Source organism: Narcine bancroftii, chromosome 8 (assembly GCF_036971445.1).
Source record: "Narcine bancroftii isolate sNarBan1 chromosome 8, sNarBan1.hap1, whole genome shotgun sequence".
NCBI lineage: Eukaryota > Metazoa > Chordata > Chondrichthyes > Torpediniformes > Narcinidae > Narcine > Narcine bancroftii.
Genome location: NC_091476.1, coordinates 135,109,684 through 135,130,563, shown reverse-complemented (window position 1 = coordinate 135,130,563; position 20,880 = coordinate 135,109,684). Strand labels below are relative to the sequence as shown.

Genomic DNA, 20,880 nt, shown 5'->3' with positions numbered 1-20,880 from the left:
TCATACTCACAAGTAAAGCTCCTAAGAATATTCCAACAGTTTGTTCTACTTCCCTGGAGATAGCGACCTAATAAAACCATGACATCAGGCTGGAATTACATCTATGCCCTTCAATCCATCGTACAAAGAGACCGCAGTTAGCTTGTGAAGCCATCTCCCTTTGCTTGTTTTTGAAGAGACATTTATTTACATCTTGCTTGGAAGATAGAAGCCACAAAAATATTCTGTTGGTAGCAAGATTTATCTATTCATGGTTTAGCTTGTTTTGCACTCGTGTTCATTTTGAGCATGCAGATTGTGAGGAACCAGGGGCATTCTCTGTCAATCTCAGGCTGAAATCTTGTAAAATCAAGCTCAAAAGGTCCAACAGCAAATTTTATATAGGCAAATAACCCAGCATTTCGGGCTTGAGCCTTCATCAGGGGATGAGCAAAATGTAAGGCAGGTGTCTGAACAAAATGGTGAGGGGGAAGGGCAGTGGGAGGAGCACAGGCCCACAGACAGGAGGTAATAGGTGGATAAGAGAGGGAGGGCACACCAGCAGAGAAGGAGAGGGGGAATGTATATGAACTAAACTATAACAATCTGCCAAAACAGAAAAAAGAGATAATAAATATAAAAAGGATTGATGAATAAATAATTATAGTTGCAGTTATTGCACAAAAAGAAGAGATGTTTCAATAGAACAGTCAGGGGTGTGAATTAGTTTGTGGTTCCATATCTGCACTGTGTAATGACAATAAACCCTCATCTAATTGCAGGAGTCAAAATCACACACACGAGTGTGGAAGCTATTTTTAGAAAAATTGTGCTTGGAATAAATGGAATCTGATTATTTGATGATTTGCTGGTAATTGTATGCAGAATCGACAGTCATTCGGATAAACAGCTTTTTTTGATCTGGAGAGCTCATTTCCTTGTGTAATTAAAGGATGTGAGCATCCTACCTGATCGAAGCACTAAATCCTGTGGAAGCAGATAATGTGCCTGTCTATATCTGGAATCTGCATTTTGCAGAGCAACCTCAGGATGTGTACAGAATTCGCTGATTATCAGTTGAAAATGTATGGTGAAGCTTCCACGTTTGAGTGGAGGCCACCCTTTAGTGCGATGGAACCTTGAATTGATAAGGAAACCAGTACGACATAAATCATGTCAGGAATAAAAGTTGCATCTCAACAGCAAAACCAACAAAATGAGTCCATTGCAAGTCCGACTGGGAATGTACCCTTATTTTGTTGCTTGATACTCAGTTGTGTGTGTGTGTGTGTGTGTGTGTGTGTGTGTGTGTGTGTGTGTGTGTGTGTGTGTGTGTGTGTGTGTGTGTACGTGCACGCGTGGGCTGCCTACAAGTTTATGTATGGCTGCTACGACCCATGGGATGAGCAGCCACATAAACCTATTGGACTTTGAATATTTTGAGTCGTCAATTGAGCTTGTTCTCTGGGCCTCTCTATAGCAAAATGGACTTTGAATCTTTTAATTTGGACAAGAATTCTACCTTGAAGCCAAAGGCTCATTCTTTGATGGTTTTAGGAGAATGTTTTGTTGGCTGTTTCTGAAAATCCAAATAATTTCCGTACTTATCTCAGAGCACTGTTTGAATTTGAAACCAAATTCAGGGACAGTTTTGTTTTCTTCAATGATCAGACTTCTGATCAAAACTCCCACAACTGTAATATGATGCTTGCAAATTTTAATGGTTCTTTTCTCTCTAACACTATACCCTGCACTTTAGTTTTATTACAATTAGTTTTGTTCTGTGCTATGTAGAGGTTGACTTACCTGGAGAGCGCACAAAACAAAGATTTACCATACATATTCGTATAAAAGTCGAATTTTCCAGACCATTATTTAATGTTACATTTATTACTATTACATGGATGCTATATTTAAGGGTCTCATATTCACACTAGATTCCAAAATACCATATCAGTAGCAAAAGTCCAAATGATTTCTCAATGAATAAAGAATAAAAACACAACGAATTAAAGTAATAATACAGAATCTAGATATCAAAACCCATGTCCTACCACAGGGGAGGTTAGAACTGCCATAAGTATCTGCGTTGTCGGAGGCATCAGGAGCTCTGATCAGCGGGCAGCCGGGGCTGAGGCGAGAGTCCACACTCGAAGCATCATAAGCTCCATTGGGTGGGGGTGCCAAGGTGAGAGTTCACGTTCAAAGTGTCGGGAACTCCAGCTTGTGAGCAATTGGAGCCAAAGCAAATTGAGGGTCTGGATCTCCAGCTCTCCAAGGTGTGAGACTCAGGTCAGCTTTTACAAGAGATATATAGAAAATTCCGGATATTTTGGCCAAATGTAGGTTGTCGACTTTTACATGAGATCGACTTTTACACTAGTCTATATGTAATGTGATACTTCAAAATTCAAATTCTGTTTCATGATCATATTTTCGCCCAAGATACACAAGCCCCAGATCCAGAGGCAGGACTCTCCTGGTATCTGCATCTGCCTCCTTTTGAAAAGTCCTCCTGTACGATAGTTGATTGAGCTCTCACAGAACAGCCTGTGCCAGTAACTTTCACTCTAGATTAGAACAGCTGCAGTCTCTTGTGTCTTCATTTTCACATTTTGGTGGTGAAGACAGCTGCTAATTGATGAAGGGTTCTCAAGACATCAACTTCTTATTTCCAGAAAAAAGAAAATGTATTCTGTTTACAGTAGAAGATGGGGTAAAGAAAGGAATTGAGTGGATTGTGTTCTTTCCGTAAGAGTTAAAAATCATAATATGTAGTATGTTTAACTTTTGGAGACTCTTGGCAGAAACTTGTGTATTTCATAGTTTATTTTTCATTATTCCAGAGACCCCATCTGCTCCTGCGATCCTGGATACCATTCCCTATTCCAGCTCGGCACAGATTGAGGTTGAGGAACCTGAATCGACAGGTGGGGTCCCTGTACTGAAGTATCTGGTTGAATGGAAGGTCCAGGACACTGCTGAGTGGTCCACAAAGAAAGCAAATGCGAAGGAAGGTAAGTTAGAATGACAAATGTCAGATGGAGTGATAGGCCAAGAATTTATTCTCCCACTTTCTCATCTCATGAAGGGGATTCTGGAGCAGCGCAGGAGGAGGTGATACCTTTGAAGAATCACAGAACTCTACAGCATGGGAAAAGGCCCAACTTGTTCATTGCAAATCAAGTTTTCTACCCACGCTCGTCCAATTTGCCTGCATTGGGTCCATATCCCCTCTGAATCTTCCCTATCTATGTATCTGGTTAATTTAAAGGTTACAATTGTACTCACCTCTACCACTTCCTCTTACAGCTCTTTGCAGAAGATCCTGTGTTGAAAAGGGAATCCTCAAACCCCCTTTAAATATTTCGCCTCCCACTTTGAATCCATACCCTCTAGTTTTAGATTCCCCTTCTCTGAATAATAGTGCAGAGAAATGTTGCAAATCCCAGCAGCGACGCAACAGCATTGTTATAGGTGAGCAATGCTTCATGATCTGCCATCACTCAGCAGAATTGGAACCAGAAGTGTTTCTTCACCATGATCAGAATTTACCCATGCCCAGGCACAGGAAATCCTACAGTGCCCGTCAGATCACTCTGATCTTCCAGGGGACCAATTTTGTCCCAGACTATCCTTTTACTCTTTACATACTTGTGAAGGCCCTTCAGGTTTACCTTCACGTTATCTGCCAAAGCAACCTCATGACTTTTTGCCTTCCTGATTTCCTTCTTAGGTATTTTCTTACATTTTCTAATACCTCATTTGGTTCTTGTTGCCTATACCTGCTATACACCTCTCTTTTAACTAGGTTGCCAATATTATCTTGAAAACCAAGGTTCCCTATGCCTGTTAACTTTGTCTTTAATCCTGACAGGAACATGCAATCTCTGCACTCTCAAAATTTTGCCTTCGAAGGCCTTTCACTCACTGAACACACCTTGCCAGAACACAACTTAGCCCAATCCACTCCCCCTTGATCCTTTCTCATTTCCACAAAATTGGCTTTTCTCCAATTTAGAATCTCAATTCGAGGACCAGATCTACCCTTATCCATAATTAACTTGAAACTAATGACATATGGTCACAGGACCCAAAATGTTCACCTTCTCATACTTCTGTCACCTTACCTTCCTGGTTCCCTAATAGGAGATCAGGTATTGCATCCTCTCTTGTTGGTATCTCTATATATTGATTTAGAAAACTTTCCTAAATAGATTTGACAAACTCCAAGCCATCCAGCCCTTTTATAGTATGGGATTCCCAGTCAATATTTGGAAAGTTAAAAGCTCCTACTATCACAACTTTCTGTTTCTTACATTGGTCTGCTATCTCGCTACAGATTTGTTCCTCCAATTCTCTCTGACTATTGAGTGGTCCATAATACAACCCTATCAGTGTGGTCACACCTTTCCCATTCCTCAACTCAACCCAAATGGCCTCTGGGCTGTCCTGTCTAAGCACAGCTGTGATATTTTCCTTGACTAGCAATGCCAGATCTTCTCCTTCAACCTTGTGTCTAATTCTGTGAACTCTCAGCACCTCCTCACCCTTCCTACCCACATCATTGGTCCCTATATGGTAAAGGTTCCATTATTGTCATGTAATACTGCATACATGAAATTCTTTAACTTTTGTCTACAGCGCCCATCACAGAAACCTTCACCACTTAGTGTTTCTAGGCTGTCTCCCCTCCAAGTACTGACCAGTCCTGTCCCTGCTTAGCTTCCGAGATCAGACAATCCCAGGCATATTCAGGCTTTTAGGTGCTGGACCATGACATCTGGCTGCTCATCCTCCCTCCTGAGAATGCCGTGAACTTGATCAGAGATACCTAGAACCCTGGTAACATACCGTTTGGGAGACTCAATCTCCTCCATAGAGCCTCTTATCTGTTCCCCTAATTATGGAATCCCCTATCACTACATTTTGCCTCTTCTTCTCCTTTCCCTTCTTAGCTACAGGAGTAGCTTCTGTGGCTGAGACATGATCACCATGGCTTGTGCCTGGTAGGTCGTCCCCCTCAACAATATCCAAAATGGAATACTTGTTATTCAGGGAAATGCACACAAGGGTGCCCTGCATTGCCTGCCTGTTCCCTATTACTTTCTTGACTGTTACCCATCTATCCTCCTCCTGCCTCCCAGGTGTAATAATGTTTCTATAACTCATATCAATCACCCCCCTTTGCCTCCCGAATGTTCCAGAGTTCATCCAGCTCCAGCACCAATTCCTTAACTTGATTTATCAGGAGCTGCAGTTGGATGTACTTCTCACAGGTGAAGTCATTAGGGAATCTGCGGGCTTCCCTGATAACTCACATCCTTCAAGAGGAATATTCCCCTGCCTTGGCTGCCATATCCTAACTCTCTCTAACTCATTCTCTCTCTCTAACTATCTCCTTCTATCTTTATTTCTCTCTATCTAATGCTGCTGCTCCTTTTGGATTTACTCCAACTCTCTGCCCTAATATGCTGGCAATGTAGCTCCTAGGGGAGGCAAAAAACCAAAGAAAAAACCTGTTTTGTCCATTTACTTTGTTACAAGCCCAGAGGACCCCAAAATCCAGCAGCAATAGAAATTCACCAAGACAACTGGTTACTTAAACAAAAATTGCTTTTAATGTTCTTTAAACATGAAAACAGGATCAAACTTTAACTTATTAATATTAATTTAATTTATCCCCCTTCTAATTCTAAGTGCACATGTATTTAATGTGTTTATGTTCAGGAATGTTCTTTGTTTCACAGTGCAATCATTCACTTTTCACTTCTCCAAGTTCACCGGTACCAGGCAATTTTTATACTGTGCACAGAATTTAACCTTTATGAATTTTCACCAGACTCTGGTGCTTAAAGGTAAATGGCTACCACTCAGGAAGGTTTTTGTTGGTTTCAAATAGATATATGTTGCTCGTTGGACACACAAAAACTGATTTCCTCCTATCAGTCACTTCAGTGTTTTGCTGAAGAAATCTGCCCCATCATGGGTTTTCCAAATGATAACCTCTTCTTCCAGGTCACCACAGAGTTCCTCTTGTTTCCCTTATATCAGGAGAAACACTCTAGCCAGCCATTTCCTCTTGTAAGGACTACAAGGGTTTTCAACAGGCTGAACTCAGAACTCACAACCCATCTTCAAAATGGGGTTTTCAACAACCCTGCAGCTTGCCAAGTTGCAGTATCAAAGGCTACTGCAGAACAGAGAAGAATCCTGTTTTCTTTCCTCTCTGCTTGTAAAAAAACAGATTTTTTTCTCAAGGCTCCAAACCCAATCCTTGAAAGATCTTTATCAGCACTTGAGCCCAGACTCTTCCATTTGTACCTGCTTTTAATATTCTTATCAAAGCAGTTCCATTGTCTCTGCAAAGTCACTGGTGCCCGAATGTCTACCTTCAGCAAAGCTTTTGCATTTTAAATGAGATGTGTTTTGTTACTCTGTTTGTGAAGTCACCTACACTGAACCCCCACAATTTATCTCTTTTAAAGACATATTTGTATATAATATAAAATATAATATAGCCCTAACAACAGGAAAAACTTTGGAAGATTCCTACCTAACTCCCTAATGGCAATCAAGCAGAGCTCCAGGAGATCACTGAAATTTGAGATACACTACCCTACCAGCAAACGTTATTCTAATTTTATTTCTTATTATAATACTTAATCTCCTCTCGGTCAAACAACCACTCCTCTTGGTCAAGCTCTTGCTTGCTTCTTCCGAGGGTGATCCCCGTCCCAGGGCATGTCCAGCTATGGTCTTCCATGGCTTCCTGGACTAGCCACTGTCGATCTGAAGCAGCATGAAGGCTTCCAAGGACCCTCCCCCAAAGTGCAGAAGCTTTATCATAAGATATGTTTAAAAACTTCTCAATATGTACATTTATTTATTGGCACAGAAGAATATATAAAGGATATACAGGCAGGTGGTCGCACAGGGGCCATGGGTGGAGGGGCAGTGGGTTACTGTTAGGAGGAGGAAAGGGAAGGGTCAGGTTCATGTGCAAGCTCCCGAGTCTGTAATCTTCAGAAATTTGTACTCCATCTTGAGTACTGAGGAGGGGGATAGTCAGAATATGGTAGGCGAGGTGTGGTGTCAATCTCTGTGACCCAGAAAGGTAGGGATAAAAGAAAAAGGGCGATAGTTATAAGGGATTCAATGGTTAGGAGGACAGACAGAGGTTTTGGTGGACGCGATAAGGAAAACCGGACGGTGGTTTGTTCTCCTGGTGCTAGGGTCCAGGATGTGACTATGTATGTTCAAAACATCTTAAAAGGGGAGGGTGAGGAGCCTGAGGTTGTGGTACATGTTGTACCAATGATGTTGGAAGGAAGAAGGAAGTGGTCCTGCAGAATGAGTATAGGGAGTTGGGTAGGGAGCTTAAAAGGAGGGCCACTAAGGCACGTGAAAGTGAAGGCAGAAATAGAATTAGGTGGAGGTTAAACGCGTGGCTAAAGGGGTGGAGTAAGAGACAGAGTTTCAAGTTCTTGGACCACTGGGACCTTTTTTGGGGAAGATGGGACCTATACCGTAATGATGGGTTACATCTTAATCCCAGAGGGACTAGTCTCCTGGTGGGGACATTTTCTAGGGCTGTCAGGGGGGTGGTTTAAACTAGTATGGTTGGGGGCAGGGTTTCAAGTTAGGCAGGACTGCAAGGTGATGGTTAGTAGGCAAAGGAAAGAGACAAGTTTGAATAATTTGAGGGAGGAAAAGCATGAAGTAGTAAAAAGATGTTGTAGTGAAAATTGTGAGAATGGAAGAGAGGAGGATATGCTGAAGGTAGGATGTAGGAGATCCCTGAGACATATTTATTTTAATGCGAGGAGCGCAGTAAGGAAGCTAGATGAGCTGAAGGTGTGGATTGACATGTGGCATTATGATGTTGTGGCCATTAGCGAGACGTGGTTGAAGGAAGGTTGTGACTGGCAGTTGAATGTTCCAGGTTTTTGCTACTTTAGATGTGACAGAGTTGGTGGATTAAGAGGGGGAGGTGTGGCATTACTTGTCAGGGAGGATATTACAGCACTGTGGCAAGGTAGACTGTAGGGCTCGTCGAGGGAGGCAGTGTGGGTAGAGCTGAAAAATAAGAAGGGTGAGGTTACTATTATGGAGGTATATTATAGGCCTCCAAATGGGGAAATGGAACTAGAAGAGCAAATGTGCAAGGAAATAGGTGAAATGTGCAGGAGAAATAGGGTGGTGTTGGTTGGGGATATAAATTTTCCAAACATAGATTGGGAAACGCAGTCAATAAAAGGGCAGGATGGCTTAGTATTATTGCATTTGCAGCAATATGTTGAGATGCCAACTAGAGGGGGAGCGGTTTTAGATCTGTTGTTTGGAAATGCAATGGGACAGGTGATTGAGGTAAGCGTTGGAGAGAACTTTGGATCCAGTGATCATGGGTCCATTAGCTTTAGCTTAATGATGGAAAGGGATAGGTCGGGTCCGAGGTTGAAGGTCTTTGAGTGGGGGAAGGCCAGATTTGGAGAAATGAGAAGGGATTTGCAGAGAGTTGTGAAGTCTGATCTTTTTGCCAAGAAGGATGTAGAGGAAATGCGGGGGGCATTTAAGGGTGAGATTTTGAGAGTAAAGGACCTTTATGTTCCAGTCAGGCCAAAGGGGAAGACTAAAGGTTTGAGGGAGCCGTGGTTTTCTGGTGAAATTAAGAAGTTGGTTCGGGACAAGAGGGAGGCCTATACCAAATATAAAAAAATGGGATTGAGGAGATGTATGGTCATTACTTAGATTGCAGGAAGAACCTTAAGAGGGAAAAATGTTGTTCCACTGTTCAAATAAGGCAGTAGGTGTAGGCCAAGTAATTATCAGCCAGTAAGCTTGACTTCGTTGGTGGGGAAGGTTTTAGAAGGTATTCTTCGAGAGAGTATACACACATATCTGGATAGGCAGGGATTGATTAGGGGCAACCAGCATGGGTTTGTCAAAGGAAAGTCATGTTTGACGAACCTTGTTGAGTTTTTCGAGGAAATGACAAAAAAGATGGATGAAGGTGGAGCAGTGGATGTGATCTATTTGGACTTTAGTAAGGCTTTTGATAAGGTTCCGCATGGAAGGTTCAGTCACTAGGAATTAGTCGAGAGATTGTGACATGGGTTCAGAGGTGGATGGGAGATAGACAGCAGAGAGTCATGGTGGACAACTGTATGTCAGGTTGGAAGCCTGTGACGAGTGGGTGCCTCAGGGTCCCTTGTTGTTTATCATTTATATTAATGATTTAGAGGAGGGTGTTGTTAACTGGGTAAGCAAATATGCAGATGATACGAAAATAGGGGGAGTGGTGGATAGAGAGGTAGATTTCCTTGGATTGCAGAAGGATTTGGTTTGTTTGAAAGTGTGGGCTGAAAGATGGCAGATGGAATTCAATGTAGCTAAGTGTGAGGTGTTGCATTTCGGTAAAAATAATCAGAATAGGACAAAAACAGTTAAGGGGAGGGCATTGAGGCACGCAGAGAAGCAAAGGGATCTGGGAGTTATGGTACAGAGTTCACTGAAGGTGGATTCCCATGTAGACAGGGTGGTTAAGAAGGCATATAGTATGCTGGCCTTCATAAATCATAGTATAGAGTATAGGAGCTGGGAGGTGATGCTGCAGCTGTTTAAGGCATTGGTGAGGCCAGGTTTGGAGTACTGTGCTCAGTTCTGGTCTCCAAATTATAGAAAGGATATAGATAAGGTGGAGAGGGTGCAGAGAAGGTTTACAAGGATGTTGCCTGGCTTACAGCATCTGGATTACAGGGAGAGATTAAGAAGACTGGGACTTTATTCATTGGAACGTAGACGACTGAGAGGGGAGTTGATAGAGGTATTTAAAATTATGAAAGAAATAGATAGACTAGACATAAACAGACTCTTTCCCCTGAGAGCACGAGAGGTTGGAACAAGAGACCATGAGTTAAGAGTATGGGGGCAACACTTCAGGAGAAATATTAGAGGTGGCTTTTTCACTCAGCGAGTGGTGGTAGAATGGAATGAACTTCCGAATGAGATAGTTGCATCAAAGTCCCTTCTGTCATTTAAGAGAAGATTGGATGTGTACATGGAGGTGAGGGGGTTGGAGGGTTATTGGCGGTGAGTGGGAGGTTTGAGCTAGTGGAGTTGTTCTAGTGAACCAGTGCAGAGTCGAAAGGCTGACATAGCCTATTTCCGCTCCGTAAATGGTTATATATGGTTATAAAAGATGTAGTGTCTTCAAAATTCTTGAAAAACTGCAAAGATGCATAATATAATGGATAAAAGAAACAATTAGAGAATTTTACATGGATATAACTTGCATCATAATTCAGTTGAGTTGCATGAGGAAAAAAAAGTGTTTCACAGTTGAAGGCAATATATTCCATGCTCAGGGGGGGAAAAAACAAAATATAAGGAATCTCCAAAGGAATACAGATTCATAATTGTTACAAAGCTCTGCGTTTATATAGGAAGTAGGAACAGGAGTAGGCCAAAAATGGCCCATCGAGCCTGCTCCGCCATTCAATACGATACGATCATGGCTGATCTAATTTATGACCTAACTCCACCTACCTGCCTTCTCCCCATATCCCCTAATTCCTCTATCATGTAAAAATTATCTAACTAAATTTTAAATATGTTTAATGAGGCAGCCTCAACCACTTCCCTGGTTAGAGAATTCCAAACATTCACTACTCTCTGGGAAAAACTATTTTTCCTCATCTCTGTCCTAAATCTACTCCCTCGAATCTTGAGACTGTGTCCTCTTGTTTTAGTTTCCCCGGCCAGCTCAAAAAACCTTCCTACATCTATCCTATCCATACCCTTCATAATCCTATATGTTTCTATAAGATCTCCTCTCATTCTTCTGAACTCGAGCGAATAAAATCCTAGATGATTTAATCTTTCATCATAAGTCAACCCCTTCATCCCAGGGATCAACCTAGTAAACCTCCTCTGGACCGTCTCCAAAGGCAGTATATCCATCCTCAAATATGGAGACCAGAACTGGACACAGTACTCCAGGTGCAGTCTCACTAGTACCTTATACAGTTGCAACATTACCTCCCTACTCCTGAATTCAATTCCTCTAGCGATGAAGGCCAACATTCCAACAATACAGATTCATAATTGTTACAAAGCTCTGCGTTTATAATAGTATTTCTTTCACTGCTGTTTTAATTAGTCATCTGCTTTTCTTTGGTTTGTTGGCAGTGGTTCAGGGCATGAAATGACACTTCATTATAAAGCTTAGAATCTGCAGCTGCAAAGGTGCACGTCATAATGAGGGCTGAGTGGTATTACTTAACTGATCTAAAACATCATGAGTGACATATGGTTTAAAATTATTTCTAGTTTACCCATTACCTTGTAGAAAAGGGTTTATGCTTGTCGAATTCAGTGACCTTTTCAGCTCATTTATTTTTTTTTTCCTTGGCAGCAAATCTTGCTAACTGAAATCTTCCCTTATATTTCAGACAGATTATGTTGTACAAGTTGCCCCTTATTTCAGTTTTAAATCAGTTAAGTATATGCATCTTCAATAAAGTTAAGAATTTAAGAGCCAAAATAAGAACTAATTTGGGGAATCAGATTAAATGCCTATGAACCCCTTGGGTGGTTTGTCTCTGGCAACAAGAGCAGTTCCCATAATTCATTCCAGCTGCACTGTGAATAAGTTCATACAGTATTAAAAATATACAATGCATCTCACTGTTCTTTTATTTACTCTCGAGATATGTGCTCTCTCCCCTCTGAGCTTCACAGAGGCCTGAAGGATGAAAGAAAGTTTTGATCTTAAAAAAATTCTGAAAGAGCGAACAGAGATTTTAAATATATGAATGAAAAGTAATGTCGTGGCAATCCTCAGTTATGCTGCCATGTAAACTTTCTGCCAGAATCACTGCAAAATCATTGTGTTTACAGATTTTCTGATCTCATACCTTGAATCTTGATTCCCTAAAATTAAATTGGACAGGTTCTTTGAGCCATATTAGAGTGTTAAATTTGAAGAGCTTTAACTTTGGGTTGCAGTGTATTTCTTGAGAAGTATGCTGGTGCCCATTAGTAATTCCAGTGTAATCAACTGCACACGCATACACAGACACACACACTGTATGCATGCACATGTGCACTCACCAGCACGCACACGCCCCAGCACACACTCCTACCTCCCAATCAAGGTCTTTCTTTTCCAAATCCAAGTTTGTTGCTTCCTTCCAGAATAATGAAAGGTTCCAGTGACTGAAATTAGACCCGAAATTCTGTTGACCCTGAGCAAGTGAGAAATAAATTTCAGGTTCATTGTCACACATACCAAGATGCAGTGATATCTCATATAAAGTACAACAGGTAAGACAGTACAAATGTGCGGAGTAACTGAGAGATTTCAGTTGGCACAGAGCAACATGATTTACTATTCTAGGTTCATCCAGGAGTTTGATAGTGGTGGATAAAAAACTGTCCTTGAATCTCCCTGGGATTGGTGGAAAGCTTAGCTGCTGTGGTTGTCATTGGAAAGGAGGAACTGGACAACAGGCTTTCTTGATTATTTGACCAGAAATATTGGAATTATTTCTCTGCTGTTTACCTGCTGAAATAGAGAGAGCATGTTGTCCTTTCAAATTACTGTTCATGCCTGAATTAGTTTGTTTTATTTCTCCAAAGTTGCAATCGAAAAATTATAAATTTATTGCCATAAATGTTGAAATAGATGTTTTTCAGTTCATTTTCCCCCAGTGGAAGTTTATTGATATTGTAGACCCTGAGATCACCAGTGAGCCCAGCAAGCTTCCACTTTGTTTTCCCAATTGAAAAAAAATCAATGAAAACCTTGTTTTGTACTGAAATTGAGAATTAATTAAAACATAAAGAAAGGAAAAATGAATAAATGAGCTGTGTGTTTCCATTCATAGAATGCAGCAAGGTTTTTAACAGTTAGTTATTTACCTGAATAGGAGTGTCTGGAAATTCATCCTCTTTGGGGAGTTGGAACACATGTTAAATGGTTTGTCCGCATATTGTACTCTGCCTCAAAGTCATTGGGTTATAATGAGCAAACAGAAGACAATTGGACAGTGGTAACGACAGAGGTGAATTATAGAAAGAAATGTTGTGCAGTACTCAAAGAGAAATTTGCATTAATGACATCTAGACATTTTTCTGAATTTGTTAATATTTAAACATCAGCATTTTTTCTACTTATTTGGTCAGAGCACACTCATTCTGAAGCACACGTGTGTCACAGTTTTTAATTTCTGTCAGTTCTAGGTTCAGACAATGTCATTACCATCAGTGGACTGACTCCAGAAACTACATACAGCCTTCGGTTATCTGCTATTAATGGAAAAGGAATTGGTGATGCCAGCCAGATCATTAAGTTCAAGACACAGCAAGTTCGTAAGTACATGATGGTTACAGCACATCACTTTTATAGTGGCAGAGCTGCCTTGCATAGACAAGAACAGGGGGAATTGAACTTTCAGTCTCATTAGCTTTATCATTATATTCAATGACCGGTATTGTAGGAACCATTCTGTCGCCACAGAGTGTCACAGGTACTCTGAAATGGAGTTAACTCCTCTCAGTTGAACTAATGTTTCACCATAACAGCAGCAAATGACCACAGTGTTCCTATAGCTTGTTCTAATATATTACCCTACCGATATTGCTAATGTGTAATTGCTACTTTCACCGCATTATTTAAGGATAAATTAGGTGAATGTTTTTCCCGATGTAAATTGTGTGCCCTATGGTCTTTTCTGTTAAGAGAAAGCCAGAGCAAGTGGATTGGAGGGAAATCTGTCTTTGTCATGAGAAGCATTCCCTAATTACGCTGAAAGAATCTTATTGATCAGGACTCTAAAAAATGATGGTGGTTTAGGTGTTAAAGATAAGCATCCTCTGTGGAAATCTGCTTTCTAACAATCCTGAGAGTCTCCACCCCAAGTGCAGATTGGTGGTACTGATTACAGGCCTGAATTGCACAACTAATTTAGCATTCTTACTCAGGAACAATACAATCCTTAAAATGTGCAAATGGCAACATCCTGCTGCTTCCACAAGGCACAGTCTTTTCAAATTCATTTCGCTGGTGAGCACTGATGTTATTGACCTGTAAATTGGACTGCGTTTGTGTCTTGTGTTTAGGAAGGACATAGCAAATTCTGATTTCTGCCTTAAGGCCCTTTCAGATAGCGCAAAAGTCCAAATATGAAGGCCGCCAAAACGCATAACCACTTACTTCTCTGAATGTGGGGAGGCCGTCTCCGAGCCGCATAATCCAACTTCTCTCAGAGAGGGATAATCAGCGGAATCAATCTGAATGTACAGCCATATAAGCGGCTGTTTAGGGGCAGGCCAATGACTCCGTCAGCCCGTGACCCATCTCCCCACTTGTCCCTCTCCCTCCAAGTCAGGGCAGCGGGGCAATGGGAGCTATCAGCGGGAGCTGGTGGAGCAGTGCGGGGCAGTGGGAGCTGTCATCAGGGCAGCGAGGACCTTTGGGGCAGCGGGAGCCGGCGGGGCATCAGGAGCTGTCAGCGGGGATCGGCAGAGCCGCAGGAGGCAGCGGGAGCTGTCAGGCAGGGGCCATCAGGGCAGCGAGGGCTCTCGGGGTGGCTAGTGCGGTTTGGGACAACCACACTGGGCCGCTTCATCCTTCAGGGCTGCTCTCTGCGGCTCAAAATGTGGCAGAGCAATGGCCATCTTCCCTACCCATAATCCCCACTCAGTTGGAACTGTTCTGGGAACCACAGAGTGGTTCCAGTTGCCTGGAGGATTATGGGCAGAGAAGACGCCCATTGCTCTCCCGCATTTTTATGATGGTGGCACTATGACACCAGTTTCCCCACCTCCATTGGATCCGGAGGGCGCTACAAGGTGCCTCTGGATATGAATGGGATGCTGGAGCAGCCTTTTAGGGCTGCTTCCTGAAAGGTAAGTCTTAGTTTTCTATCCACTCCTGAGACAGCCTTAAGGTGGAGGCCTGACATGAAATGGCCTTTAGTTGGAAACTGTCGATTCAATTTGTTTGACAGAAGTATATAAAGACACCAAGGTTGTGCACATTCAGGTGTTAGAGAGAGGACTCCAAAAAGGTTTTACACTTCACATTGGACATTTTAAGAAGTTTTTATGTAATTATCTCATGAATACATTGTGTTGTGATACCTTTTCAACATTCAGGGAACAAAAGTAATTGAAAATTAGTTCAGCATTTGTTACCACTGCACCATTACTGAGTTTATTTTGTGTACTTGCTTGTAGTGAACTGTGTAAGCATCTCGTGGAATAAATCCAGTAAAGTGCAGCACCTAATGCACTCTCCCAGTTGATGAGAACTGCAGGTGGAAAGAAATTGGATCAGAGTTGCAGGTGTTAGCCTTACAACTGGTTTGGTTGTAGGGATGAAAAGGAGGAAAATCACTGTACGTTTTGAAAGGTTTTACACTTCACATTGGACATTTTAAGAAGTTCTTATGCAATTATCTCATGAATACATTGTGTTGTGATACCTTTTCAACATTCAGGGAACAAAAGTAATTGAAAATTAGTTCACCATTTGTTACCACTGCACCATTACTGAGTTTATTTTGTGCACTTGCTTGTAGTGAACTATGTAAGCATCTCGTGGAATAAATCCAGTAAAGTGCAGCACCTAATGCACTCTCCCAATTGATGAGAACTGCAGGTGGAAAGAAATTGGATCAGAGTTGCAGGTGTTAGCCTTACAACTGGTTTGGTTGTAGGGATGAAAAGGAGGAAAATCACTGTACGTTTTGAAAGGTGGGAGGAAACCTGAGCACCCGGAGGAAATTTGTGCACACAGGGAGACTGTGCAAACTCCTTGCAGACAGTGGCAGATTCAAACCTGGGTGGCTGGCACTGTAATAGTGTTGCACTAACTCCTCCGATAAAGGTGCTGCCCTAACACTAACCATGCCATTTAATTGTTGATCTTGTCACACCTGAATGTTGCAGGAACACAATAAAGTATGTGGAAAAAGTGACTGGTGAGAAGGGCTGATCTTACAATCCAATCTCACTGATGCTGCAGAGTTTTGCTTGTAACTAAACAGAGTCTTGTGAACTATTATTCAAAGATAAATTAAATCCACCCTCTGTCATGTTACACCCATTCAAAGCTGCACTCAGCTGTTTTAGGAATCAAATAGTGAATCTGTCCTTGTAATCGCATCACAGTTTCTATGGTAACATTTCATTTTCACCTAATATTTTGGTTTTTGTTCTACTTCATGCATCTTCGCACTTTTAACTTTTTTTTAAATTTCCCTCCTCTCACCTGTCCATCACAATGGAAGCAATGTTCACTGAGCAACAAAGTAAGTTCATCCCACTGTCCTGTCTCTGTCCGTTGTTCTGCTCCAAGCTTTGCAATGTTTGCAGCTAGGCCCACGCATGTTATGGTCTGAGCACAGGGAGCACGCAGAGTCACAAAATGGCCTCACTCTTTGCCATTTCTCAGATTGTGGGGCTCCTGCTCCATTCCTCACACTTGGGCCAAGATCGGATGAGAGCCAAGGACCACTAATGAAAGGAATTGGGATTGGACTCTGCATCCTCCTGGCTGAATCAGTGCATTACCCGAGGGCTGGCCCCAGCTCCCTGGCCCCTCGTGCCCCTAACTGATAATGCTTTACTGATGAATATGTGACCAAACTATAAAAACACTTTTCGTCATTTCCTGCCATCAACCGTTTGCATTGTTGTCTCAAAAACATTTGAATTTAACGTGGCCTTAGTTGCTGGTTATTATTTTTCCTTCATACTTGTAAAATGTCCAACATAAAAGTAACTAGATTATCATTGGTCCATCCATTACCACGGCAACACCATGTCAGTGTGTTTTTGGTAGCTTTGTATATGGGTGAGATTACAGTTGCTAGCATCTGCCTTTGTAAAGATTAGGTGATTTATTTGCCTGTGGCTGTAGTTCTAATTTGGGGCCAGCAAGCACCCCGATTTGATTGATTTTAAACTTTTCGAAGGGCCTGAAAAGTTGCAAAATAACCAGCAATAAATTTAACTTTTCATAACTTGAGTCACCTCTTGCACCCTTGGTATGTGCACACTTCCTAGTCACCTTGCATAAAGAAGACATCAAGTTTATTGTCATATTCATCATGCAATGTGCATACTTGCCAAAGTTCTCACTTGCTGCTGGTGAGCAGGTACAGTACTTGTGGGTGTGTAAAAAAAACTATAATAGTAGACCCATGTCCCTGCTCTGAGCCACTTCCAAGTAGATCCTTGCCCCACAACTAATCCCAAAACTCTTGGCGTCATCCATTTGCCTTGCTCAAGGTTAACTGTTCGCCCCCCCCCCCCACCAATTCTCCCTCCTCCTCCTCCTCCCCCGCCTCCACTCTCTCTCATCCCTGTCATGCCCAATCTACTTGTAGCTTTGATCTTTTGGCTTCAGCCATTCTCCCAGGATGTACAAGATGGGAGCTATTGGAGGGCAGGCCTTTTCAATTTAGACAGGCAGCATGGTAACAGCCCCTTCTGCCCACAAGCCCATGCTGCCCAATTAACCTATGACCCCTGTATGTTTTGGGAAGTAGGAGGAAACTGGAGAACCCAGAGGAAACCCATGTAGACACGGGGAGAACATACAAACTCCTTGCAGACAGGACCTAATTTGAACCCTGGTCACTGGCGCTGCAACAATGTTGCAGTAACCGTGCCAGCAGCAGTGTTAACTACACAGGATCTGGAAACACAGGGTATTTTTAAAAAGTGTAAATGCTTCATAAATCAGGTGCTGGACCTTTGATGTAATTGGTTTGCAGTTGAGGATGTTAGATTAAAATGATACCCACACACCATTTTTGCATAAATGAAATACTTGTCCAAAGGTAGACCATTTGAATGCACTGAAGTGTCTGTATAACCTCAGCAATAAATTCATTTAGCAATCAAAGAATCTTTTCTTTGCCAAGTGACTAAACTTTATAGTTTGCAAATGGCCATTGAGTTTTGGCATAGTATTTATGCATATTGCTTTTAAAGCCTTTGATTTGTTTAACTTTCCGTGAACAGTGGGAGTTACTTGTATTTTGAAGTTGGAATTTCTAGTTCGGCAATGAAGGGAGAGTGATTTGCATCAAGCTTTTGTGTGAGGTGAAGGTTTTAATGCACAATAGCAGGTAAGAGGGGACTGAAGGAGGTAGACACTTAACTTTTCAATAAATTATCATGACCTTGCTGGTGTCACACTTCAGGAAAGTGATTGTCTGCAATTAGTGTTTAAGCACATTCTTTATCCCAGATACCATTTTTTTCTGAATGTGTGGCGGTGTCAGGCTTCACAGACACACAAAAAGCCTAACTAATGCATTTTAAAAGTAATTAGACCAGACTGTATTGTTGCAACTAACTGTTAATTGCTGGTTATCTCATAAGAAATAACTAACACAGCATTGCAACTGGCTACTGAGATCAATTTTCTTTCAGGATCGTCAGGGCAACTCTAAACATTGATAAGTATTAGACTAGATTTTCCAAATGTGACTCAATTTCCTCACAATCCTTCATTTTTTTGCATATTATCTACACTGTGTTTCATATTAAAGCATCTTATTTGTTAAGTCTCTGTCATCAATTTGATGTAAACAAATCAATGTGTGTAGACTAACTAGTTGATTGTTGGACCATATCTCTTTCTGTCTGGGGAAGCATACTGGGAGTTTAGATGTTATTCAATGATGGTTGAAAGGCAGGAGGCCAGATTGTGTTGACTGTTGTTGAGAACACCAGCACACAACCATTTAAACCAAAGGAAGTCCTGGAGCAGTGTACACAGAAGCCCCTTTTATAGTGAAAATTAGTGATTTGTAAAGACAGGTTTCCTCTGCCTTTAAGACACTCCACTTAACCTGCATAAAAGATCCAAAGGTGGATGAGTGGGTCCAACGCGATCCAGATTCCCTCCGCCAAGGGTGGTAGTGTCAAGAGCGAAGTCGCTCCACCACCTGTGTAAAAGAATTGCCACTGAAAGCAGCTCTAAACAGAAAGACATGATGATTGACATCACACTGACAGTCCCGTCACCCTGCTGCATTGTCACAGAGTAGCCAGTGGAGGTGTCAGGCTGCACTCACTCACTCCGCCATGCTCCTACACCATCCTGTTCCCTGACACTGCTCCCTCACACCACCCTCTCCCTCAAACCACTCTCCCGCCCCCTCACATCACGCCACTCCTGACAGGGCTGTTAGGCAGCGGGGCGGTGGGATCAATGTGGGGCTGATAGGAGGGGGAAGGAGGAATGGAAGAGAGAATGAGGGGATGGGGAAGGAAGTGAATGAAGAGGAAGGGGAATGGAGCAGGGCGCAGGGCTGCCGGGCAACGGGGCAGTGGAGCTGTCAGGCGGGGTGGTTGGGCTGTCGTAGGATAGCCGTTTCTGTGCTACACATCCCACCCCCTTTTTCCCCAGGAAAGCCAGTGCGCTGCTCTGAGCTACATAAATGGACTGCACGATCAGCCTTTTCAGTCCTCAGCATGAAGGTTAGTAGTCGATTATGCGGCTTTTGTGCATAAAATCCCCTTCTCTGTGAGGTGGGAAGCACTAGCTGATTCCAAATGCTGAAACTTTCAGCTTCCCTGCAACATATGGAATCTCCTGTTGATCAAGCAGCATTAAACCAGCCACAGAATCCAAAACCCTGTTGATTTCTGAATCTGCAATTTTGAAAGGAATGCAATAAACTGTTCAATTGAGCCCGTGCCGCCCAATTACACCCAATTGACCTACATCCCTGGTATGTTTTGAAGGGTGGGAGGAAACCCCATGCTGACAGAGGGAAAATGAATAAACGTATAGACAGCACAGGATTTGAATCCTAGTCCCGGTCATTGGCATTGTAACAGCGTTGCGCTAGCTGTGCCTTCCCTAGTTAAGTTATAAGTTTTAATTATTTTGATAAGGACTTATTTTTTAATTCATTTATTTCTGTCAGGAAAAAAATGATGTATTCTTCCTGCAGTAAACTCCCATCAGATTTTACCATATAATCTACATGAAGGGGACACTTTGGTTAATGAATCTGCTGACTCATCCATCATTCAACTATGGGAGAAAACTGGAGCACCTGAGGTAAACCTTGGCACATAGTCCTGAGGCTAAGAGGGAAGGGAGGAGAGGAGGCGAGCTGTAGTGATAGGTGATGCTATAGTTAGCGGGACAGATTAGAGGTACTGTGGTATCCAGGATGGTACGTTGCCTCCCTGGTGCCAGGGTCCAAGATATCTCAGATCGAGTTCACGGCATTCTCAGAAGGAAGGGTGAGCCAAATGTCGAAGTCCATATAGGGGAAAATGATGAGAGTAGGAATTGTGAGGAGGTCCTGCAAGGAGAGTTCGAGGAGTTAGGTGCTAGATTGGACAGGACCTCTAAGGTTGTGATCTCAGGATTGCTACCTGTGCCACATGCTAGTGGGGTTAGAAATAAGAGGATATTGCAGCTTAACATGTGGCTAAAGACATAGTGCAGGAGAGAGGGTTTCAGGTTTCTGGATCATTGGGCTCTCTTGTATGGAAGGTGGGACCTGCTGTGATGGAAAGGTTTGAATCTAAACTGGAAGGGAACTAATATCCTTGTGGGAAGGTTTGATAGTACTGTTCCAGTGGGTTTAAATTAGATTTGCAGGGGGATGGGAACCAGTGCCAGAACAAATAGAGGAAGGAAAAGATGATATGAAAATTGCATACACTGTTAGAAGTCAACACATAGTGCAAATGTTCTCAGATACATCTATTTTAATGCAAGGAGTATTGTGGAAAGGCAGACGAGCTTAGAGCGCGGATTGCCACATGGCATTATGATGTGGCCGTTAGTGAAACTTGGTTGCAGGATGAACAGGACTGGAAGCTCAATGTTCCTGGCTTCCATTGCTTTAGCTG

The 20,880-nt window shown here is 42.3% G+C and overlaps 1 protein-coding gene across 10 annotated transcripts in view; it reads left to right on the top strand.

The window, feature by feature from the left end:
* Positions 1-20,880, top strand: part of ncam1a (neural cell adhesion molecule 1a) — a 443,331-nt gene that overhangs the window by 356,181 nt on the left and 66,270 nt on the right. For 6 of the 10 annotated variants that reach the window (XM_069894934.1, XM_069894928.1, XM_069894935.1 and 3 more), the window contains 2 exons: positions 2,826-2,996; positions 13,219-13,353. In XM_069894934.1, the coding sequence (XP_069751035.1) occupies positions 2,826-2,996; positions 13,219-13,353 (306 nt within the window). Of the gene's footprint in view, positions 1-2,825; positions 2,997-13,218; positions 13,354-16,277; positions 16,299-20,880 lie in introns of all 10 variants that reach the window. The other 4 variants (XM_069894927.1, XM_069894929.1, XM_069894931.1 and 1 more) reach the window with 1 other exon arrangement.